Source organism: Malania oleifera, chromosome 8, assembly GCF_029873635.1.
Source record: "Malania oleifera isolate guangnan ecotype guangnan chromosome 8, ASM2987363v1, whole genome shotgun sequence".
NCBI lineage: Eukaryota > Viridiplantae > Streptophyta > Magnoliopsida > Santalales > Ximeniaceae > Malania > Malania oleifera.
The window spans coordinates 64,280,883-64,302,123 of NC_080424.1; the positions used below are offsets into that span (position 1 = coordinate 64,280,883).

Genomic DNA, 21,241 nt, shown 5'->3' on the forward strand with positions numbered 1-21,241 from the left:
ACGGACTGTCCATCCAGGCCCTGTATACAGCAGCAACTGTGCTCCCCACTCCAAATCCACACCCCCCCCCCCCCCCCCTCCCCTCCCCTCCCCTCCCCTGTGCAACAAAGCAGGAATTTTCTGAACCCTATACCTTTTTTATTGCTTGCCAAGCACAATTCCACCTCTCCTCACCTTCGTCACCAGGCCAGGGTATCCTTGAACTTCTCATTTTGCTCTTAAGTTCATAGACCTGTCTTTGAAAAAAAATGACATAATGAATATTGGGGTATAACTAGATACTAATTCCCATGAAATAATCTACTACACAATACAGAACATAAAGGACTTTCAAAGGAAGCAAATTTATCCCAGTTTGAACCTTCTATTCAAATAATGGAGGTGTAAGAAACACACATGTTGCCTGTTGGCTCAGAATCAACAATACCATAGGAATTACATGACATGAGACTGACAGAACATGTGTTACAAGTAAAAGCAACAAGGTTGCAAGAAACCGACATCATCAGATACAATGAAATACAAGCAGCTAGATTTTTTTCTTAAATAAGCAAGAAAAAATAAAATTTTGAAGGAGAACATGCTTTCCAGATGATGCACTTGTATATTTATTAGACAATGAAATTCATTCAACACAAGAAAATCCAACCCATGATTTAAAAACCTGGACTGGTGACTAGCTTGATGAAGTCACCATTCACCAGGTTGGGCAGCTGATCAGATCAGTGGGTCAACTCGATAGTCAGACTAATGATGTTAGTGTAACATAATTAATAATTACGAGACATAAATAAATATCCCGCATGTGCGGGAAATTTGGGCACTGGGCTGCCCTTATTTAGATTTTGTTGAGTTTTCTTCTTGTATTTTTGTTTGTTTTTTTGTTTATCTTTGTTTCTTTTGCAGATCCCTAGTCCTCTCTTAGTTTGCAATTCCTCTTTCTTATCTTCATAAACTTCTTTTGTTATCGTTTATTTTTATTTTCATTATTAATTTATTTTTTTGGTGAACCTATGATGCAATCAGCAGTCTTTATTTAATTTTCTGCTCCTATCATGTGTTGCTATTTTTGGGTGCATTAATGTAATCTCAGAGCTTTGGGGTTCATTTTGGTCAAATTAGCTTTGGGGGGTAATTTTGTAATATTCAGGTGTATTTTTGTGATTGTAGTTATTTTTGGTGGGGCTTTAGAAGATATGGTGGCTTTTAGAGGAGGTTTTTGACATTTTATCTTTGAGAAGATTTTTCTCTAGAGCTCGACTCCAAACTAGCTAGGGTTGTGAATATTTGAAGTCTAGGGCTCTGCAGTGCCTACCAATCCCTTCATCGCAGCTAAAGGCATGAGAGGATAGCAGAAGGCCACTGTTGCCGTTCTGAAACAGTGTCAAAAAAGGTACTGGTTTGAGGATTAAGTTGCTGTTATGACTAGAAATTGTCTTATTCGCTAAACTGAAATTTGCAGCAGTCATTGCTATTATTATATGCATTTAGTAGTTGTTTGAATCAAGCAGGGTTGCTAAACACTATTCTGAACTCTCAGTCTTCATTCCTGAAATTTTCTTATATCCCTACACCTCTTTGCATCAAATTGGTATAAGAACAAGTTCAGTCTTGTGGGTTCATGGCTGCAAGGGGGGAAAGGGGGAATAGGGACAATAGAGGTAGATACATGACTGTCGAGATGTTTGGAGAGCTGCAGGATTAAGTTAGACTACTTAATCAGCTTGTTACACAATCTATGAGTAATCGAGGCCGTCGGAATGATTATGATAATGAATTGGGCAAAAGACAGTGATCTCTCTCGAGATTTGGCAAAAAGAGATGATTTTTTTAGAGCAAGAAATGAAATAAATGAGCAATATTGACATAAACATCTATAAAATATGGAAATAAATTGCGTCCAATAGGATTTGAGGACCCCTTTACCAAATCTGTACTACTGATAAGACCGTTCACTATTTCTTGAAGCTCGATCTCTTCCCTGAGTGAACCATATAGCCAAGAGAAACCATGAACCAAAATAGAAGAGCTTGCCCCACCCATGAGTCAATATTTCGTAGTAGCCTCATTAGCCCGTACATCTTTCTTGGTATATCCAAATAATAGATAGGAGCATAAACTGAAACATTACGGAGCTACAAAGATAGTTATTACGTTTTAAATAAACGATCTTATCTTAGATTTATTGGAGTCTTAAAATTTTATAATAATGGAAAAAGCAACCCTAGTTGCCATCTCTATATCTAGTTTATTTATAAGTTTTACTGGGTATGCCTTATATACTGGTTTTGGGCAACCCTCTCAACAAATAAGAGATCCATCTGAAGAACACGGGGGCTAGTTGTTGAAGTAATGAGCCTCCCAATAAAAAGCATGGGGGTTCGAATCCTCTTCAAGGCATAATATTGAGAATGCTCATTGAATGGAATTGGAATAAGTTCGGCAGTGGATCACGAAATCTTGGTGATCTTCTCTATCTAATGAATGGGGAGTTCGCCTTGAATCGTCCGCCTTACACCCACCCTCCGAGTATATGTTTCAATAGGAATCACACAAAGGTAGATTGATACAATAGAAACCTTTGGTAAAATGTGGCTGAGGCTGAATTGACAGATCTAGTGATAATAGGAGTTCTGAAAATGAAAGGCTTGCATGACAAAATGAAAGGCCTCCAAGATGGGAAGATCACATCGTACGTGCTCGACAAAATTCCAAAGAGTATGGTACATGAGTAAATATTTCAGAATTTGATGGTGATATAGAAGCCAAAGAATTCTTGAACTGGGTTTAGAGTTATTTTGAATGGAGAGATGTGCCAGAAGGGAGGAAAGTGAAGCATGAGGGAGCAAAGCTTTAGGGACCCGCTTCTACTTGGTGGAAACATTATCAAAATGAAAATCAGAAGAGGGGATAAGATGAAAGAGAAGCTGAAGGCTCAATTTTTACCCCAGGATTATGAGCAAACCTTGTGCCATGGGGCTCAAAACCTTAGGCAGCATGGGAAATCAGTCAAAGAGTACACTTAGGAGTTTCATAAGCTTTCATTGAGGTGTAGTCTGGCTGAAACCGATGCTCAAAGGGTTGGTCGCTATGTGAATGTCTAAAAATGACCATATAAGACCAAGTAAGCTTGCAGTGTCCTTATAAGGTGAGTGATGTGATGCAGGGGCAACATCAAGGTTCTACAGCCATGGAGAAATTAGAAAAGGAGGAAGGGGAAGGGAGGAGAGAGGAGATACCCGGGGAGAACTCACGTTCACTTCAATTCACATTCATCAATAACTGCCTACAACATGGCTTTCATACACTATTTATAAGAAAGCCTCTTTACATGAAATTACACGTAAGCCCTTAAAACTGCATTAATTACGAATGTACCCCTATTTTACACAAATATTACAAACAAGCCCCAAATAAACATAATCCTATACTAATTAATACTAAACAAACATAATAAACTACTAACTTTACCCCACAATTCCTTAACCCAACTCTTCTTAATTATTTTCCAGCAAGGATCTTCCTTAGGTCTTACTTCTTGTCCTACATCAACTCTCCCCCAGTTAAAAAAAATTTGGTGTTGAATTTTGAAATGTTGGAGAACCTAAAGGGAGAAGCAAACTTGGATTCTTTGAAAGCCAGCACTTGAGTTATACAAGAAACCATGATCCTTTGGCAGCATCATAGACTTGAATTGAGAGTTGGCATCAATAAGCACATCAAGAATGATAAACTCAACAATTGGAATGCCTGAAGGACTTTTGGATGTCTTCAAACACATTCACTTCCTTCCTTGGATTGTTTTCAAGCTGAGTAATTATGATTCATTCCTTGTCTTGGTTCATTGGTAGAGCGGACTTCAAAATGATTTTCTTCCCATTATAGTGAAAGACATGTGTTCTCATGTCCTTACGTCACACCTAAATCATCCAACCAAGGAGAACCAAGAAGTACATGGCCAATCTTCATAGGTAGGATATCACACCAAACATTATCATAGTAAGCACCCATTTGGATAGGAACCAAACATCTTTCATAAACATGTAAGGTAGTGTTATCGATCAAAGATATGTCATAAGGCTTTGGATGGGGTTCTGGATAGAGTTGCATATGAATGACTCCATTTATGGAAACCACATTCATTGGACATCTTCCATCAATGATGATTTTGCAAATCTTTTTTCCACATCTGAGAAAGGTGTTGAAAAGCTTGAAATTGGGCCCCAAGTTTGACAACAGACATTCCTTTTTCCTATAATTTGTCACCATGTTGTTGGATTTATGCATATATATGCCACAGCTATATATTACAACCCTTTAACACAATCCCATTATTCCTTACTCCTAATTTCTCAAAAAAAAAAAAAAAAACTATCTTTAATTAACCTTGAAATTGATTGTCCTGCTGAAATGAAACAAATTCACGAAGAAAACTCACAAATTACAGCAACAAAAACTGAGTTTTGATGCTGGCAGTGGCAATTTCAAGATTTCATGCCAAAATTATCTTGCTTGTTTACAACATATTGTGTCCACGATAAAAATATCAAGATGTAGATCAATTTATCATGGAGAAACTCAAAATATCGTGGCTGGAGGCAATTTCTCACGAGATAGGAAATTGCAAAAGATTCTAGGAGACTTTCTCACGCGCTTTGCCGTGAGGTGCAAGAGTCGTCAGCAGCGAGATTCTGACGAATGAAATTTTAGGCGATTGCAATCGGTGAGTGGGGAGCACAGTGGTGGTGGTGGTGTGATGCAAGGACTTAAATTTCGGTCGAAATTACATTTCAACCGAAATTTCAAATTTCGAGGGACCATGAAACGAAATTGAGATATAGATTCGATTTTGCAGAAATTCGACCAAAATATCGAGATTTCAGTAAATTTCAAAAGAAATTTCAAAAATTTTGGCTATTCTTCTAAAAATTTTTGGAAATCATGGAAAAAAAAAAAAGAAAATTGGAGGGGGGCTTCTCGGATTGCATCCCACACCTCTTTTGCTGTGGGCAAGAACATATATGTTTTCCCGATAGTTGTCTTCATGGAGTTGATAAGCCATTGGGTAATCAAGGAATTCTCCAATCTCCATTGCTGGAGTGCCACAACATTCGTTGAATCAGGTTTCTTTGAGTCATTGGTAAGATACTCGTGCTTTCCTCTGCCATTGATTGCGAGTTTCACAGGCTAGGCCCATTCTTAGAAATTATTCCCATTGATTTTTTCTGCCAATAGTTGGACAAAAGAGCCATCTAGTCCATTCGAACTGATGATGGCATTGGTTCGACTCGTTTGAGTCTCTGAGGTTGTCGACTCTCAACTGTTGATGGAGTTGTCCCCCATAGTTAGCTTGGTTTAGGAAAAAACTAGCTCTCATACCATGTAGAGAATGAGAATGAATCAATTGTATACTCAATTGTGTATTCTTTACATACTCGTGTCCCTATTTAACATGTACACAGAGAATAAAATATGGGAAAACAAAAGAGGACACAACTTGTTGTTGAGATGTGTAGTTTAGCTTCGGTGGGGGGTCTCAATTTAAAGCCTCTAACTTGTGGCAAGATCTCATGGTAGGTGGTGGTGGCTCACCCACCATGGTAGGTGACCGCCATTCACCAACCGTGGCCATCATTCACACTGTAGGGATTTCAACACTAAGAAAGTAACTTAAGAGTACCCAAGTCCGTGATTTAAAATTTTTCTTGAAGCCACTGCTTGACATATGCAATCCCACTTTGGTTGTTGCCAATGATTATGATGTCATCAACATAAACTACTAGAAGCACCACACTTGTCTTGTTTTGGCAAACGAAGACCAAATGATTAGAATAGCACTAAAAGAAACCAAATGCAAAGACCACCTCGCTAAATTTTTCAAACCAAGCTCGAGGAGATTTCTTAAGACCATAAATGGCCTTATGCTACCGACACACCTTACCATCCTCTTCCTGAGCAACATACCCAAGAGGTTGCTCCATGTATACCTTTTCTTGCATATCTCCATACAAGAAAGCATTCTTCATATCCAGTTGGTGTAAGAGCCAATCAAAATTAACTTCCAACAAGATCAATACATGAACATAATTGAGTCTAGTAACAAGAGAAGGTCTCAAAATAATCAATACCATATGTTTGAGTGTACCCTTTGGCAACCAATCAAGCCTTAAGCCATTCAATAGAGCTATTAGGAAGATATTTGAAGGTATAGACTCAACAACAACTAACCAACTCCTTATTAGGAGGAAGATTCACAAAATCCTATGTCCCCCAAGTGGTCAAGGCATCCACTTCTACGTCCGTTGCATGCTTCCACCCAAGGTTACAAGTGCTTCAGCATGTGAAGAAGGGATAGAGATAGAGGTCATTGACAAGGCAAAAGAACTCACATGCTAAGAAGGTGTTGAAATGAAACAAAATGAGCAATAGGATAAGCTATTGATCATTGTTCTGTACATGTTCAAGTATTTTTCCATTGCTCAATCGGCAAATCCAAGCCACACTGGGATGGATCTCCATAATTAGAAGTCGAAACAATGGAGGGAAAAGAGGCAGCAGCATAGTGGTAGCAACGTCTATGCCTGTTTTCTGTTGTTCATAAACCCTCAATTGTTTTTTTGGATCAACAATTGATGGATCTTTAAAAGGATCAAGATTTTTATTCTAGAGGGATAAGGGTAGGGATCGAAGGATCAATGCATGAGGGGGAGCCAGAAATCATTGATGTACTCAATATGTATTCATCCAATGAGGACCTAGTACTAGAGAAATAAGGTGTCCCCTAAGAAAAGGTCTTATCTAAAAACATATATTTCTTGTGAGGGTAGGGATCATGACATCTATATCCTTTCTGAGTTCTTGAGTAGCCAACAAAGACACATTTAACAACACAAGGAGAGAATTTGTCCTTACCCGTATGTGGAACATGAACAAAAACATGTGCACCCAAAGACACGAGGCACAATTGAGAACATGAATGTTTTTGGATACACGAGAGAGAAGGGAATTTGTCCCCCTAGAACACTGGAAGGCATCTTATTACGCAGAAAACAAGCTGTAAGAAAAGCATAGGTCCAAAGGAATTTAGGAACATGCATATGGAAGAGTAGAGACTGTGCTATGCCGAGTAAATGCCTATTTTTCTGTTCAGCTACTCCATTTTTCTAACGGGTATGTACACAGAAAAATGATATTTTGAGGAGATTAATGCTCTGCTACTATGTTGTAAAGTTAGAGATGGTGGTGAGAAGACAAAAAGAAGAGAAGAAGAGAAGAAAAAAAAGAAGAAAGAAAGAGAATGGAGGAGGCGGCAGTTTCCTGGAGAGTTGCATTCAGCTCCAGGTCTGTCCTTTTGTATATTAATAATAAAAAAGCTTGAAAGACAAAAATACCCCTACTTACACCACATCATTGTGATTAGATTTTCCAAAATTTAATCAATTCTTCAACATCTGCATTTTAAGATATCTTAAAGGTGCACTGGGCATTGATATCCTATATCAGGATTGTACTCTTGTTCAGAGATACACATGTGCAGGCTGGGCAGCATATCCTTTTGTCAGAAGATCCAAGATTGGGTCCAGTTTGTTTGAGTTGGTATCTTGGAAGAATAACAAGCAAACTGTAATTACAAAGTTGAGTGCAGAATGTGAGTACATGGCCTCATATTTTGTTAAAGAACATGTTAGAAGAGTTTGTGTTTCAACTTTACCAGCCTATGAAGTTTATGTGCGATAAGCAAGTACTTGTTCATACTGCTTCAAATCTAATTTTTCATAAGAAGAATAAGCACATTAAAGTTGACTCATTGTTTGAGAAAAGATTTTGTAGAAGCTTGTCATAACCACTCATGTGGAACGTGCTATCAATTAGATGAATTGTGTTTTTTTGGCGGGTGCACAGGTTAACTCATTTGTGACAAACTAGAAGCATACAGTATGTATGCTCTGTTTGAGGGGGAGTCTTACAGTTTTACCATGTGCTAGGGGTATTTTTGACCTTCTGTGTAATGAGGTACATTATAAATAAGTGGAGACCCAATCATCTCAACGTTTTCTGGTTCCAAGAAACTTTCATCTCTTTATTTTATTATATTTATAAAAATAACCATCTCCCCAGGTGGTGTCAAAAGCAGTAAAGCATAAATCATGTCATGATGATGTCTTATATCCTCATGGTGGTGATGCCATGCTTGACCTTGCATTATGATTGACCCTGCTTTATGATCTGACATGCTTGGTGTGATGAAAAAGTTGAATGGCACAATTTTTTGAGTCTGTGGTAGTAGGAGAGGGCTTAAATGGTCCTATTGATAACCTGGTTCCATTCAGGCTTTCTTTTCCTCCCAATGTTTATAAGGCAGCTTTACACTATTCTGTGTTGTGTGGGAAAGCCACTATTATGACCGAATAAAGAGTTTGAAAGTGATGTTCACATTGTTCATTTCTTGATAGTGAAATATTGATCTCTTAATGGATAGGAAACTTGCCAAACCATGTAAAACTTGCAACTTGCCAACTACTTGGTTGTCTATGTCCTGTTTGTACCAAAGCAGTAATATATAAAAATTATAGGTACTAGGATAAAGAAAACTGCTGGCATGGTTAGCTCATGCAGATGTTGATGACTAGCAGAATTAATCTCTTCAGTTTTCATTCAGAACAATTCAGAAATTTTAATAAGAAAATTGCATGCTTTTCTAGTTCAACTATTTTACTTATATCTGACAACACATTTTAGCGTGAGCTATTAACATCAGGCAATCATAACATCATGCCTGTTAATTCTTCATGAGAATGAGCCATTTGTCATGCATCATTTTCCTCTTCCCAGCAGTATAAAATATGAATGCTCATTATTGACCTAAAAATTTGCACGTCAGGTCCTCATTGAATGTCAAGCACCTTTGAGGAATGACAGTCCTATGGAAGTCAATTTTGGGAAAAAGAAAAATAGATGCTGCATGAACTTTCTTCATGAGTATTAGATGTAGCTTTAGAATTATCTGTACTGACGAAGTCATAAAATGGCGTTCTGACAATTAAAAAATGGCAAACAAAAACAGATAAGCTTAACAAGAAACCCTGTAAGTTTCCAAAAAAAGACAAAGAAGCTAATAGTTGTAAGAAAATACCAAACAAGAAGGAGCTTTCAATTGTAGAACAGCTTCTTGTATCACTTTAAGTTTTGAATGGTCACCATTATGTACAAGTTTATATGAACAAAAGATTTTGTTTGCCAGATCCTGCAATATAATCAAGCATGACAATTTAGTATGGGAAAGTCAAGATCAAGGCACAAGCCATAAGCTTTGTCAAAAAGATCATCTCACCTTCCTCCCCCCAAAAAAGGGGGAAAAAGATGTTGAGGCTTGGTATACATCATTGGCTTACAACCTAACAGCTTAAGCTTCTAGGTAAATTATTGGTGATCTGGCGTAGTATCAAATCTATGGTTGCCAGGAAGTCCTGGGTTCTATTCTCATTGCTTGCATTCACTAATTTTTTAAAATAATGTATTAAGGAGGAGAACAGATTAAAACCTAAGAAAGGACAAGAACTCTTTTTGAAAAAACACAAACAAAAAAATAAACTGGTTAGAGAACGAACTAGATAAGAAACCCCATCTTTAAACCCTTCTCATCATAGTTCACCAAACACAGCATATTAGTTATTCCTGATGACCCTTCTTCATCTTTCTTTTACCCCCATCCAAGCAAACTCCATTACCTGCAGGGTCAGACAGCCACAGGCCTGTATAATCCAACATTGGTTGAGCTTCTAAATCCTTCCCATGTATCTCCTCCACATGACTAGGGAAACTCCCATCCTTACACTACTGCTTTTCCCCCATTCCGACATCCTCATAGGAACACTCTCCAAACCTTCCATCGGAGATGGAGGTACATATGATAAATCCCCAAGTAAATTAGTCGAACTAGAAACATAGCCATATTGTTCCTGAAACTCATCTAGAAGCAACCCATTGTGATCAAACTGACTAGTTTCATCACTATCACTCTCGGACACATTACCCCATTTTTGCCTCTTTCCTTTCCCTTTGCTAACCCTTTCATCTGTATCCCCCTTCTGACCATACAAGGATTCCACAACAGACAAACTACCTTCAACATTTTTTTTTCCACTCTCCTATTTGTCAACAATTCATTAAAACTGTTTTATTCTCCATTATGGATGTTATATATATTTACCTCTCCATGTGCAATCAGGCTGCGCATGTGGGGGAGTGTTAAGGCTCAATATTCATTGTTGGCCCATAACCTAACTACTTAAACTTTTACATAAAGTGGTAATATAAGTGTCTAAAAAAAATGTTAGATTACTACTTTACCTAAAAGCTTAAGTTGTTACGTTGTGGCCAACAATGCATATCAAATGGTAACACTACCCTGCACATGCAGCCCAGTTGCATGTGGTGAGATAAACAAACTATAAATAACACCATTTACAGGGAATAGATAGCTTTTAACCACCATACAATAAACGTGGGCAACAATATTGGAATCCAGGACCTCCTGGCAATCACAGCCGTGATACCATGTTATGTTACCACATTACTTAAAAGCTTACGTTGTTAGGTTGTTGGCCAACAATGTATCTCAAGCTTTAAAGAAAAATAAAATAACTAAATTCTCAAAATTCACAACAATAGCAGTAGAACTATCTTTTCAGGCTGAAAGTTTCAACAATGAATAACTATAAATTGTTGAAATAGACAAGGTCCAAAATTATTTTAACCCACACAACTTACACTTTTGAAATATTGATTCAATTTGTAAAAATGGAATTTCTCAGGGTAAATCAAGAAAAATACAGAAAATCAGAGGAATGTCAAAATAAATTGGAGGAGCTGATAACCAAGGTAGGCGTTCTTAATTTACATTTATTCATCTAGGTATTTTTGGTAAAAATGGAATTTCTCAAGGAAAAGGATAGACACATGTAGTACTTGAATCCTAAAAGGAAAGGATTTGTAAATTGTTTGTTGGTTACTTAGTTTGGATAGAAACACAAGTTCTTCTCCTTGGTTTTCATAGCTACACATTATTTTTAAGAAGATGGCAAATTTATTCACTATGGCTATTGGCCTTGTAAGGATGATAGTGTTTGGCTATGACATAGCCTCTATTGACATATTTTGAGTTCCTATTGCCGGAAATAGCTAGTTGTGCTGTGGCATTATGTGCTGTTTATGGAAGTAAGATGTAAAGGCTTGATACACATTGTTGGCCCACAACCTAACAGCTTAAGCGTTTAGGTGAAGTGGCAATCTAACATAGGGATTGAGTCTCCATCGGGTGAAAAGCTTTAAACTTCTGAAGGGAGTTTCTGCTTTAAGCAATGGTTGGACAAGCTGGAAATCGGCACCTGTTTGATATGGGAAGTGACAATTATTTGTGACAGAACTACTATGATGAGATATTGAAAAGTTTCTTATTTGAACTTATTGTGATGGTAACTCTAGATAAAGATATTGCTTAGAATAAGGAATATGATCATGACATTATGATTGTGCATGCATATAAAGAAATCACATCTTAAAATGGTGAAATCCTAACATCAATAAGGGGATTAAGAGCTTGTGGTTACTCACCCTACTTCCATAACAATTTCAGGTTTGGACTGAAGGAAAGCACCACTTGCTGAGCTCTCCTAGAGATTGCTACTTTTTGACATGAAGTACAGGTTGGCAAAAAGATGCAGAGCCTGTGTTTGCTTATGAACATATTTAGTCCAAGAAGTTTGAAAAGTACTGTATATAAATCAAGCCTAATGTAAGGAGGTTGTTGATGAAAGCAAAACCTTTTTGATTGTATTATGGAACATACGTATTTTGTGTTTTAAATAATTCTCTTTCTTAACTGGCATATTACTTGCGTTCAAATGATGATTTTTGCAAAACTATTTCTTCCCTAGGTGCAACGAGCCAAGCTTGTTCAGGGCATTATGCTTGCTTATGACCGCTTTTCTTGTGTGTATGAGATAGGTAACCATCATATAAATACTAGTATGGGTTTTATTCTTCAAGTAGTATAATGCCTTGGGGAAAATAGTGAGCATGACTCCTCATTCACTTTGATGTTATTGTAAAACTCAATTTAGCCTACTTTCTTTCCTCACTAAACACATGTTGCCTATGGAGGTGTGAATAATGAACTCCATTGCTTTATATTTTTATGACATGATTCTTGTTTGCTTTCATGCTCTCATGCGGCTACTGCTTCATTTGCATTCTATTGGTTGTAAATTTGTTCAGGTGGCTATACTTTTGACTAGATAAGCTAGTGTATTATAACTAGTGAAGTGCTCGACTTATGATAGTTGGTGTTAGAGCTTGGTTAATTGCTATATGATTTGGTTGCCTTTGGTTTGTGAGATTGTGTGAAGCATCAAGGATCATGCCACACACCAAGACCAAAAGAATTGAAGCGCTTAAGGCGCAATATAAGACAACCAATTATGTGGCTGTAAAGATGGACTGACTTGCAAAACATGTTGATGTATTGGACTAGATACCAATGGGATTCCATCGAGGAATTGTTAGAAGACTTACATGGTATGGTAGAAGCGCTACAAAATCATATGGGTGAGTTTACTACCAAGATGAACCTGATGCTTTGTGCTATTGAGAATTCCAACTCTACAAGGATAGAGTATAGACGGACAAGGGTGCTAGAATCCAAAGCATATGGGCTACCTATGATGCTAAATAGTTGGAGAAGTTGTCACTCGACAAGTAGCGATCATTTTGTGTGGAGAGGACCAACTTGGAGAAGGCAAACTGATTACGCGCAGAAACTGCGTAATTGGGCATCTTAACCCGGGCTTTACGGTTTATATTTTTAATTAAATGTCCAAAATTATCCAATATTTTAATAAAATGCCAAAATCATCATTCTTGAACTTTATTGCACTATTTATGAAGTTTTGGTAATTTTTTGTCGCAGGAAAATTCCCGGGAATCAAAACCGACACCTGTTCGTATTTCGTGCATAACGTTTCCGTCCGAGCTCCGATCGAGACGATTCAAATTTCTGGAGAAATAGGAAAGGATTATCTACAACTTTCGTGTTTTGAGTTTTGTGAGATACGGGCTCCAGAAGAGCAGAATTTGCAATGAACAGAGAACAAAAAAATACAACAATTCGGGTCAAGTTGCCGGGTCAAGTTGGTTGGATCCGGGTCCTAGGGCAGCTTCTTTCCTCCATCCTATTTAATTCCCTTTTCTCCCCTGCGCAGGGTGTGCCTCCGGCACCCTTTTTCTCTCCCTCAAACTCTCCTCTCCTCTCCTCTCTTCTTCTCCTCCTTCTTCTTCTTCTTTAATTTTTCTTTATCTTGTCTTTTCTTTTCAGTTCTCTCTCTTTCATTCTCTCTGTCTTTCGGGCCTCTCTCTATCTCAGTCTTCCTTCCTAGTCTCTTCCCTATATTCTCCTTCTCCCTCAATCCCTTGTTCCCCCAGTTGCAGCCATCTTCAGCAGTTCCAGTTCCAAGCTACCTTGCAACTCGAAGAAAGTTGCTGTCCACAGCAACACAGCAGCAGCCTTCTCATCCAAAACCAGCAACCCGTGAGCATCCAACACACAGCAGCAACAGCCCCAGCTCCATGATTTTCTGCTGCAACCTCCACACACCCGAAGCCTCGGCCAGCTACCCCTGCAGCTTCTTCAACCCGAGCACAGCCGCAACAGCCTCTGCAAGACCAGCCAGCTCCCTGCTGCAACAGCTATCCAAGCTCCTCTCGGCCATGCTCTATTTTCTCTTACTCTCTCTCTCTCATCTCCTTCTTCTTCTTGTTTTTATTTATTTATTTATTTTATGTTAATTGTTATTTTGTCTTTACTCATTGAATTTTATTAAAGGCTTTGTTTTTTTTATTATTCTATATTCTTCTTTCTTTAACATTTATTTAGATGCTCTTTTAATTATAGTTCTTTTTAGTATTTAAGTTTATTGAATTTATGTGTTCAATTAATGAAGTCTAAGATAAAAATAAAAAAAATATAGAAAACTAAAATAAAATACAAAGTTCGTGTTTTTTTTTTAGTTCTTGTGTCATGTTATTGTTTAGGCTGATTGATGGTCTAATTTTAATTCGAGTTCGGTGTTCGTGTTAAAGGTCCAATTTTTATTGCGCGTGTGTGCGTATTTGATTGAGTTTCCATTGCATACTCTATTTCCTTGTTTGAAGTTGTCATTTTTAATTAATGCGTGTCCCAGTGTTTCCTTAAGTAGACTAGGGTTTTCATTATTGTTATTTTAATTCCATGTTTAAAGTTTACATTTTTAGTTAGTATGATCTAGTGTTTCCTTAAGTAGACTAGGGTTTTCATTATTGTTATTTAATTCCGTGCGTGATAGTTTTAGGACTTTAATTTGTGTTTTCATTTAAGTCTCCACAATCTTGAAAACCCAAATCTGAACTGAGTTCAGTACCTTTTTAATTTCGATTGGAAGAAAGTAAAATCTGAGATTAAAACACATTCCTTGAGGAGACGATCTAGCCCTTGGGCTTAATATTACACGATAGAACTCCTATACTTGGGATAGCTTTCGAGCTGCTCATTTTTCGAGTGAGTCACAAACCAAGTATGATAAGACTCAAAACAAAGGGTGTGTAATTGATAGTTGGGTAAAACTTCAGTGACAAAGAGTTCAAGACTTGCCTACTACAAAAGCTGCTTTGGAACACTTGACTAACTATGTTGGAGAGAGACTCCACACTTCTACCACGTCCAAGGAGAGAAGCACAATGGGTGGAAACAACGGAAAGTCTTTCAAAAGGAGCAAATACAAAAGTGGAAGAGTTGACACCAAGGCATGAACTTCAAGGGAAGCTTTGTTGTCTCAACCTTTCGGCACATCCAAAGGTAAGGGTAAGTGCTTCTTATGTTAAGGCCCTCATAGAGTCATTGATTGCCCTCATAAGTCATTGCTCAATGCCTTGCAAGTTTCCATTGCAGAGGGAGATAAGGACAGAATGAGGATGAGGAGGAAACCAATGCAGTTACTCAACACAATGGAAAAGCAAACAAAAGAACCAAAAGTTACCGAAGTTAAAAGGTTATTGTTTGTGGATTTGCGGTTAGTTGAAAAAGCATATGAGGGCCATGTTATGGTGGATGTTGGGGCGGCCATAATTTTGTATTGTAGAGGGAAACACAAAGACAACTTAAAGATAGAAAAGGTTTCACAACATATGAAAGTTGTTAACTTCATAATTGAGCCTACCGTGGGAGTAGCTAAGCAAGTGATTGTGAAGCTTGGACAGTGGGTGGGGCATGCAAACTTCACAACTGTTCTGATGGATGGTTTTGAAGAAATAAATGGAATGGAACTTTTTAAGGGAGACTAAGGTGGTATGGATGCTGTATGTAGATTCCCTTTGTCTAATAGTAGGTCACCCTTGCGGTGGTGCAAGCTGTGGCGAAGAAAAGGGACAACAAGAAGTCCCTCTTAGCCATGCAACTCAAGAAGGATTGAGAAGGTGATCCAACATATCTTACCTCTTTGGTGGTGGATGAAGACATAGGGACAAGAGCAGGTGCCTACTACCATCCAAGATGGGTTGGAGAAGTTCAAAGTTGTGATTCCAAATCAGCTATCACATAACTTGCCTTCATATGAGATCAAGTTGTTATCAAGCGTGAGGCCACTTGTTAAGGGCCATATTGGATGGCGACTCAAGATTTATTAGAGTTGAGGAATCAACTTTATGAGTTATTGGGAATTGGTTTATACGTCCTTCCAAAGCACCAATATTGTTTCAGACAAAACATGATGGAGCATACGTATGTGTGTGGACTATCACACGCTCAACAAAGTGACTATGTATCACATTCCATTGATTGTTGACCATGTTTGATCAGCTAAGTCATGCGACATACTTCACCAAACTTGAATTTTAGTTAAGCTACTATCAGGTGAGGATAGATAGTAGATAGTGATGGGTCGAAGTCTACTTGCGAGTTGCGTGACGTGGTACAAGATGTATGTATTCTTGGTGATGCCTTTCAAGTTAATAAATGTGCCAACTACTTTCTGCACACTAATGGGTTAGGTGTTTTATGACTACCTTAACAAGTTCTTTATGGTATACTTTGATGACATTGTTGTATATAGTTTCACTATGGAGGAACATGAAAAGCATCTACAGAAGGTGGTGTTAGGTGAAGGAGAAAAAAATTTTATATAAAGTGAAATATAAGTTCTCCTTATCTAAGAGTATGAAATTCCATGGTCATGTCATTGAACAAGGTAAGGTCATATCTGGATGGATATGGAGAAGGTGGGAACTATTCAAGATTGGAACATCCTAGCACAATTAAGGAGTAGTGTTCCTTTCTTAAACTAGCCTACTATTATCGCAAGTTTTTGGAGGGGTACTCAAGGAGGAATACTTCATTAACCAAATTGCTAAAGAAAGGGCATAGGTAAAATTGGACAAAGGAGCACCGCTAGCCTTTGACAACTTGAAGGGAGCTGTAATGCATGATCAAGTACTTGCTCTCCCAAACATTATGAAGCCTTTCGAAGTATAGACAACACCCTATTGCACATGACAGCTGCCGACTTAGCGAAACTGAGCACAAGTATTCAACTCCAGAGTAGGAAATGCTAGTGGTGATTCATTGTCTATGTGTGTGGCATTACCTACGTAGATCTAGGTTCATGGTGAAAACACATAACTCGGTTGCTAGTTATTTCTTTACACAACCCAAGTTATCCTTATCCCCCAAGTAGGTTCATTGGCAAGAATTCTTGACAAAGTTTGATTTTTCTTTCAAGCACAAGGCGAGCGAATGAATCAAGTTGTAAATGCATTGAGAAAGTAGGTCAAGCTTGTGGTCGTACAATTGGTAACACACTTGATGGTAATTAAGGTACTATGACAATGTAGGAGCACATTAAGAAGGATCTTGTCAAAGATCTAGCTATTCAAAACCTCTTGGTGGAAGAGGGCAAAGCGGGCTAGTTTTGATTAAAGGATGGATTGTTGTGGACGAATGATAATTGAATCTTTGTGCCTTGAGTTGGTGATGTGAGGAAGACACCATTGCGAGAGTGTCATGACACCTTGTGGGCAAGCCACCCAGTATGGAAACAAACTTTGGCATTATTGATGCAATAGAAAGCCGCACATATGTGATGAGGTGGTTGAGTATACGTAGACATGTCTCACCCACCAGCAAGATGCTCGTGAGGGAAAGAAGACTGCAGGGCTCTTGGAGCCTCTTCAAATACCAAGAAGACAATGGGAGACAGTCTCACTTGACTGCATTACCAACTTGCCCGAAGTTAGGGATGCGACGTCTATACGTTCATACCAATGAGAAAGTGAGAGATTGTCTCACTTTACTTCATCACCAACCTACCCAAAGTTGGGGATGTAGGATCTATACTTGTGGTTATAGATAGGTTTTTTAAGTATCGTACTTTCACACCAACATCGAAGTACTATATGGTAGAAGAGGTAGCACACTTGTTTTTCAAATAGTTTTTGAAGTATTGGGGTGTTGCCTAAGATATCATCAGTGACCAAGAGACAAGATTTGCAGGCAACTTCTGGATAGAACTTTACAATATCCTTAGTTCACAGCTTGATATCTTTTTGAGCTATCACCCACAAAAAGATAGTCAGCGGAGAGATTCAATGGGCTACCAAGGGAGTACTTGCGCCATTTTGCTATTACCAACCAAAAGAATTGGGTGCAACTAGTTGATGTGGCTAGTTTTGTTTCAAGGCCCAAAAAAGCTTAACCACCAACAAGAGTCCTTTTAAGCTTGTATCAGGCCAGTAGTCACTGTTACCCCACACAGTTGATGAGTCGTACAAAGGAAAGAGTACAAGAATGTATTTCTTCACCAAAGAATGGAGACAAAATGTGGAGATTGCCTAAGCCTACTTGTAAAAAGCATTGAAGCGGATAAAGAAGTGGGTAGATCAAGGGAGAAGATCACTGCACTTCAATGTGGGTGGCTTGGTGCTTGTTAAGCTCCATCCAAAATAGATAAAGTCACTACAAGGTCAAAATAGGAGAATACTTGGCAAATATAAGGGACTAGTCCCCATATTAGCTACGGTCGGGAAAGCCTCTTATAAGGTTGAGGCTTTGGCTTGGATAAAGGTGTGTCTTAGGTTTCACATCGCTTTAAGCCATTCATTGCTGATACTAAAGATCCAACCCGAAGTTTGTCAACTAGAGCACCAACATTGCAACTTGATATACAAGATGTTGAAGATATCCTTGTAGACAAAGAGTCACATCATCAAGGAAAAAGCAACAGGAGTTCTTAGTGAAGTGGTAGGGCCTTGGAGATGAAATTTGGATGTTAGCAAAAGATATGAAACTATTCGTGGACAAAGTTGACGAGTACTTAGTGTTCAATTTTACAAGGAAGTAACCATATAAATGGGGGAAAATATCATTAGCCAAGCTTGTTTAGGGCATTATGCTTTCTTGTGACCACTTGTCTTGTTTGCATTAGATGGGTAATGACCATGTAAATACTAATGTAGACTTTATTCATTGAGTAGGGTAATGCCGTAATGGATATAGTGAATATGACTCCTCAATCACTTTATGTTTCTTAGTGACAAAGTAAGAATAGCATACATAACTTTTTAAGGGAGGGTGTGTTGATATATCATTGTAAAACTCACTAGCTATTGTAAGCATGGTTAGCCTGACTACCTCATTTCTAAACACTTTGCCTATGGAGATTTGAATAATGAATTGTGTTGCTTTACAGTTATCGCACGACTCTTGTTTGCTTTAATTCTCACTTACTGCTGCAACCTCATTTGCATTCAATGGTTGTGAATTTGATCATGTGGTGAAATCGTAGTATGCTTTTGGCTAACTAGTTAGGCTAGTGTGCCATAACTAGTATTGCATGGCCCTTTGCAAGGTGTGAAGCATTCAGTTTGTGACACTAGGCATGGTGCCTCCGTCAGATTTTAGATGCAGTGACAAATGGTCACATTCAAGAGATAGGGACGTGACAAATCAGGCTAGTGCAAGTTATTGCATTTGATTAGTTAAGAAGTTCAATTACATCAAAAGCGAAGAACACATAATAATTGAAAAGATAAAAGGAAGAATAAACATAAGTTTTTGGAACTTGTGGCAAGTTGAATCACATAAGTGCTTGTTGTTAATCTAGCCATCGAGAGATTCTGTTAACTATAGAAATTGATCTACATATTTAATGCAATGTTGAACAGTGAAGCATAAATTACTATTACCTAAAGTTCAGTCAGGTTTTTACCTTGTTAGTTGCAATAGGCCAATAGTATTTATCAATTACTATTCTTTTTTAGCCATTATTCATTCATTTCCCAAGTCCTATTTTATTATTATCAAAGTTCATTTATGAGTCTAGTTTAATGTTCATTTATGAAGCATCTTTTGACCTAGAGGTAAAAAAAATCTATAGTAAAAAATAGTAATTTTCTTAGGTCTTTCTAGGATGTGCTGTTTTGTTGTGTATCGCTTTTGCTATGCTAGGTGGGTTCTAAGGGGAGATGTTATTATGGTGAGATTTCCTAGGGAAAAAAGGAGGAGGTAGGATTACTTGAGCGTGCAAAATTTTGATACGATGATTAGGGATTGTGGGTTGAGGGGTCTTCCTTTGGGTATGCTTTTTTTACTCGTTAATATGGGTGGGTATGGTGGGGAGGGGGGAGCAGTAGCTAGTCATTTAGATAGGTTCCTATTTTCTAGCAAGTGGGAGGATGAGTTTCCTAACCTATCTCAAGGGGTATTTGCTAGACTAGTGCCAGATTATTTCCCTATCTTTTCAGAGTCCGTACCCCATTTATATTTGAATATATGTGGCTTGGTTATAAGTCCTTTGAGTCTTTGGTTAGGAGTATTTGGAGGTTTACTAAAAAATTAACACATGATGAGTTAAAAAGGTGGAACATGAAAGTTTTTGGGGATATTAGGGTTAATAATAACAACATATTAAGTGAGTTCGAATTGTTGTATTGGAAAGAAGAAAGGGGCCTTTCGACATGTGATAAGGGTAAGAGAGTGTATTGTATACTGAGTTAGAGGAGGTGATCTTTAGGGAAATAACACATGTTGGAATTTAAATGGGTTAGGGAGGGTGACTGAAATGTAAAAGTTTTCCATAGGTTCATTAATGACAAGAGGAGGACTATAATTAGTGAATAGGACTTAAAATAAGATTACTACTATTTTTCTTATTTATTTTTTTATAGCTTATGGGATTTCAATTTTTTTTGCTAATTTGTTTACCAAGGAAATTTCTGCAAGCGTATTAGTGAGGGGTTGAAGTGGAGTCCAATTTTTAGGGATCAGATTAGATGGATGGAATAACTATTTCAGTAAAGTGATGTAAAGGCGACTATGTTTAAGATGGATAAGGTTTCAAGTTTCAATACGTCTAGTACATTGCTCCCAACTTAAGCATTGGCAATGCATGGTGGTTTACTATGAAGATCCCAACATTGCTCAGCTATATAACCTCCTCGTCCACAATGACTGCACTTGCGAGATGGAGCCTCTACCACATCCTTCCTTTCCACCATGATTACTCAAATCACCCCAAGAACATCCGCGATTTCTTGGTGGAAACCAAAATCAAACTGTGTAACAAAAGCAGTCTTCTCAGTGCTAGAAGATGAAGCACTAGAAGGAGGGGTTGAGGAATGTGTGCGGGGGGAAGCACGAAGGATGCGAGAAGAAACAGCGGCAAGGATGTCAACTCTGCATTACCAAGGATCAAGGATCGGACTGCCTCAAACTCAAGTTTCAAATACCACCAAGACCCAAAGGACTATCTGCTCCCTTTCCTTTTGCATCTCACAGATGTCCGTAGTTATGGGTTGTGCAATTTTAAGTTCCTTAAGGATGTGCTTCATCCCTACAAAGTACCCTATCTCACTATTGTAACCGAAAGTACTCAAGTGATACATCGTATGCATTATGTGTAATGTTACTAAAATATAAAAGCTTTAAGTAATTCCAAATCTCTTGCATACATCCAGATGCATGCACATCCAAGCAATATGAGATTCCATCAAGTTTCAAATAAGGAGACAATCAATGTATCTTCCTAAATTCGTACTTCTTTTCTTTTGTTGTGACTGGGCCCAGGTTGAAACAAGTATTTCAGATTTACCTAAGCCTACTAAGTAGATCTTGACAGCCTTAAGCCACTGCATTTAATTATTTCCATTGAACTTCTTGGTT

The 21,241-nt window shown here is 38.0% G+C and overlaps 1 protein-coding gene across 6 annotated transcripts in view; it reads right to left on the reverse strand.

The window, feature by feature from the left end:
- The window catches only part of LOC131162512 (alpha-glucan water dikinase 2), a 157,882-nt gene that overhangs the window by 58,753 nt on the left and 77,888 nt on the right, over positions 1–21,241 (reverse strand). For 5 of the 6 annotated variants that reach the window (XR_009138846.1, XR_009138845.1, XM_058119093.1 and 2 more), the window contains 2 exons: positions 9,134–9,244; positions 134–232 (listed from right to left, as the gene is read on the reverse strand). Coding sequence is in view for 4 of the 6 variants with exons in the window: in XM_058119093.1 (XP_057975076.1) it covers positions 134–232; positions 9,134–9,244 (210 nt within the window). In the remaining 2 variants the exon portion in view is untranslated. Of the gene's footprint in view, positions 1–133; positions 237–9,133; positions 9,245–21,241 lie in introns of those variants that run through there. The other variant, XM_058119095.1, reaches the window with a different exon arrangement.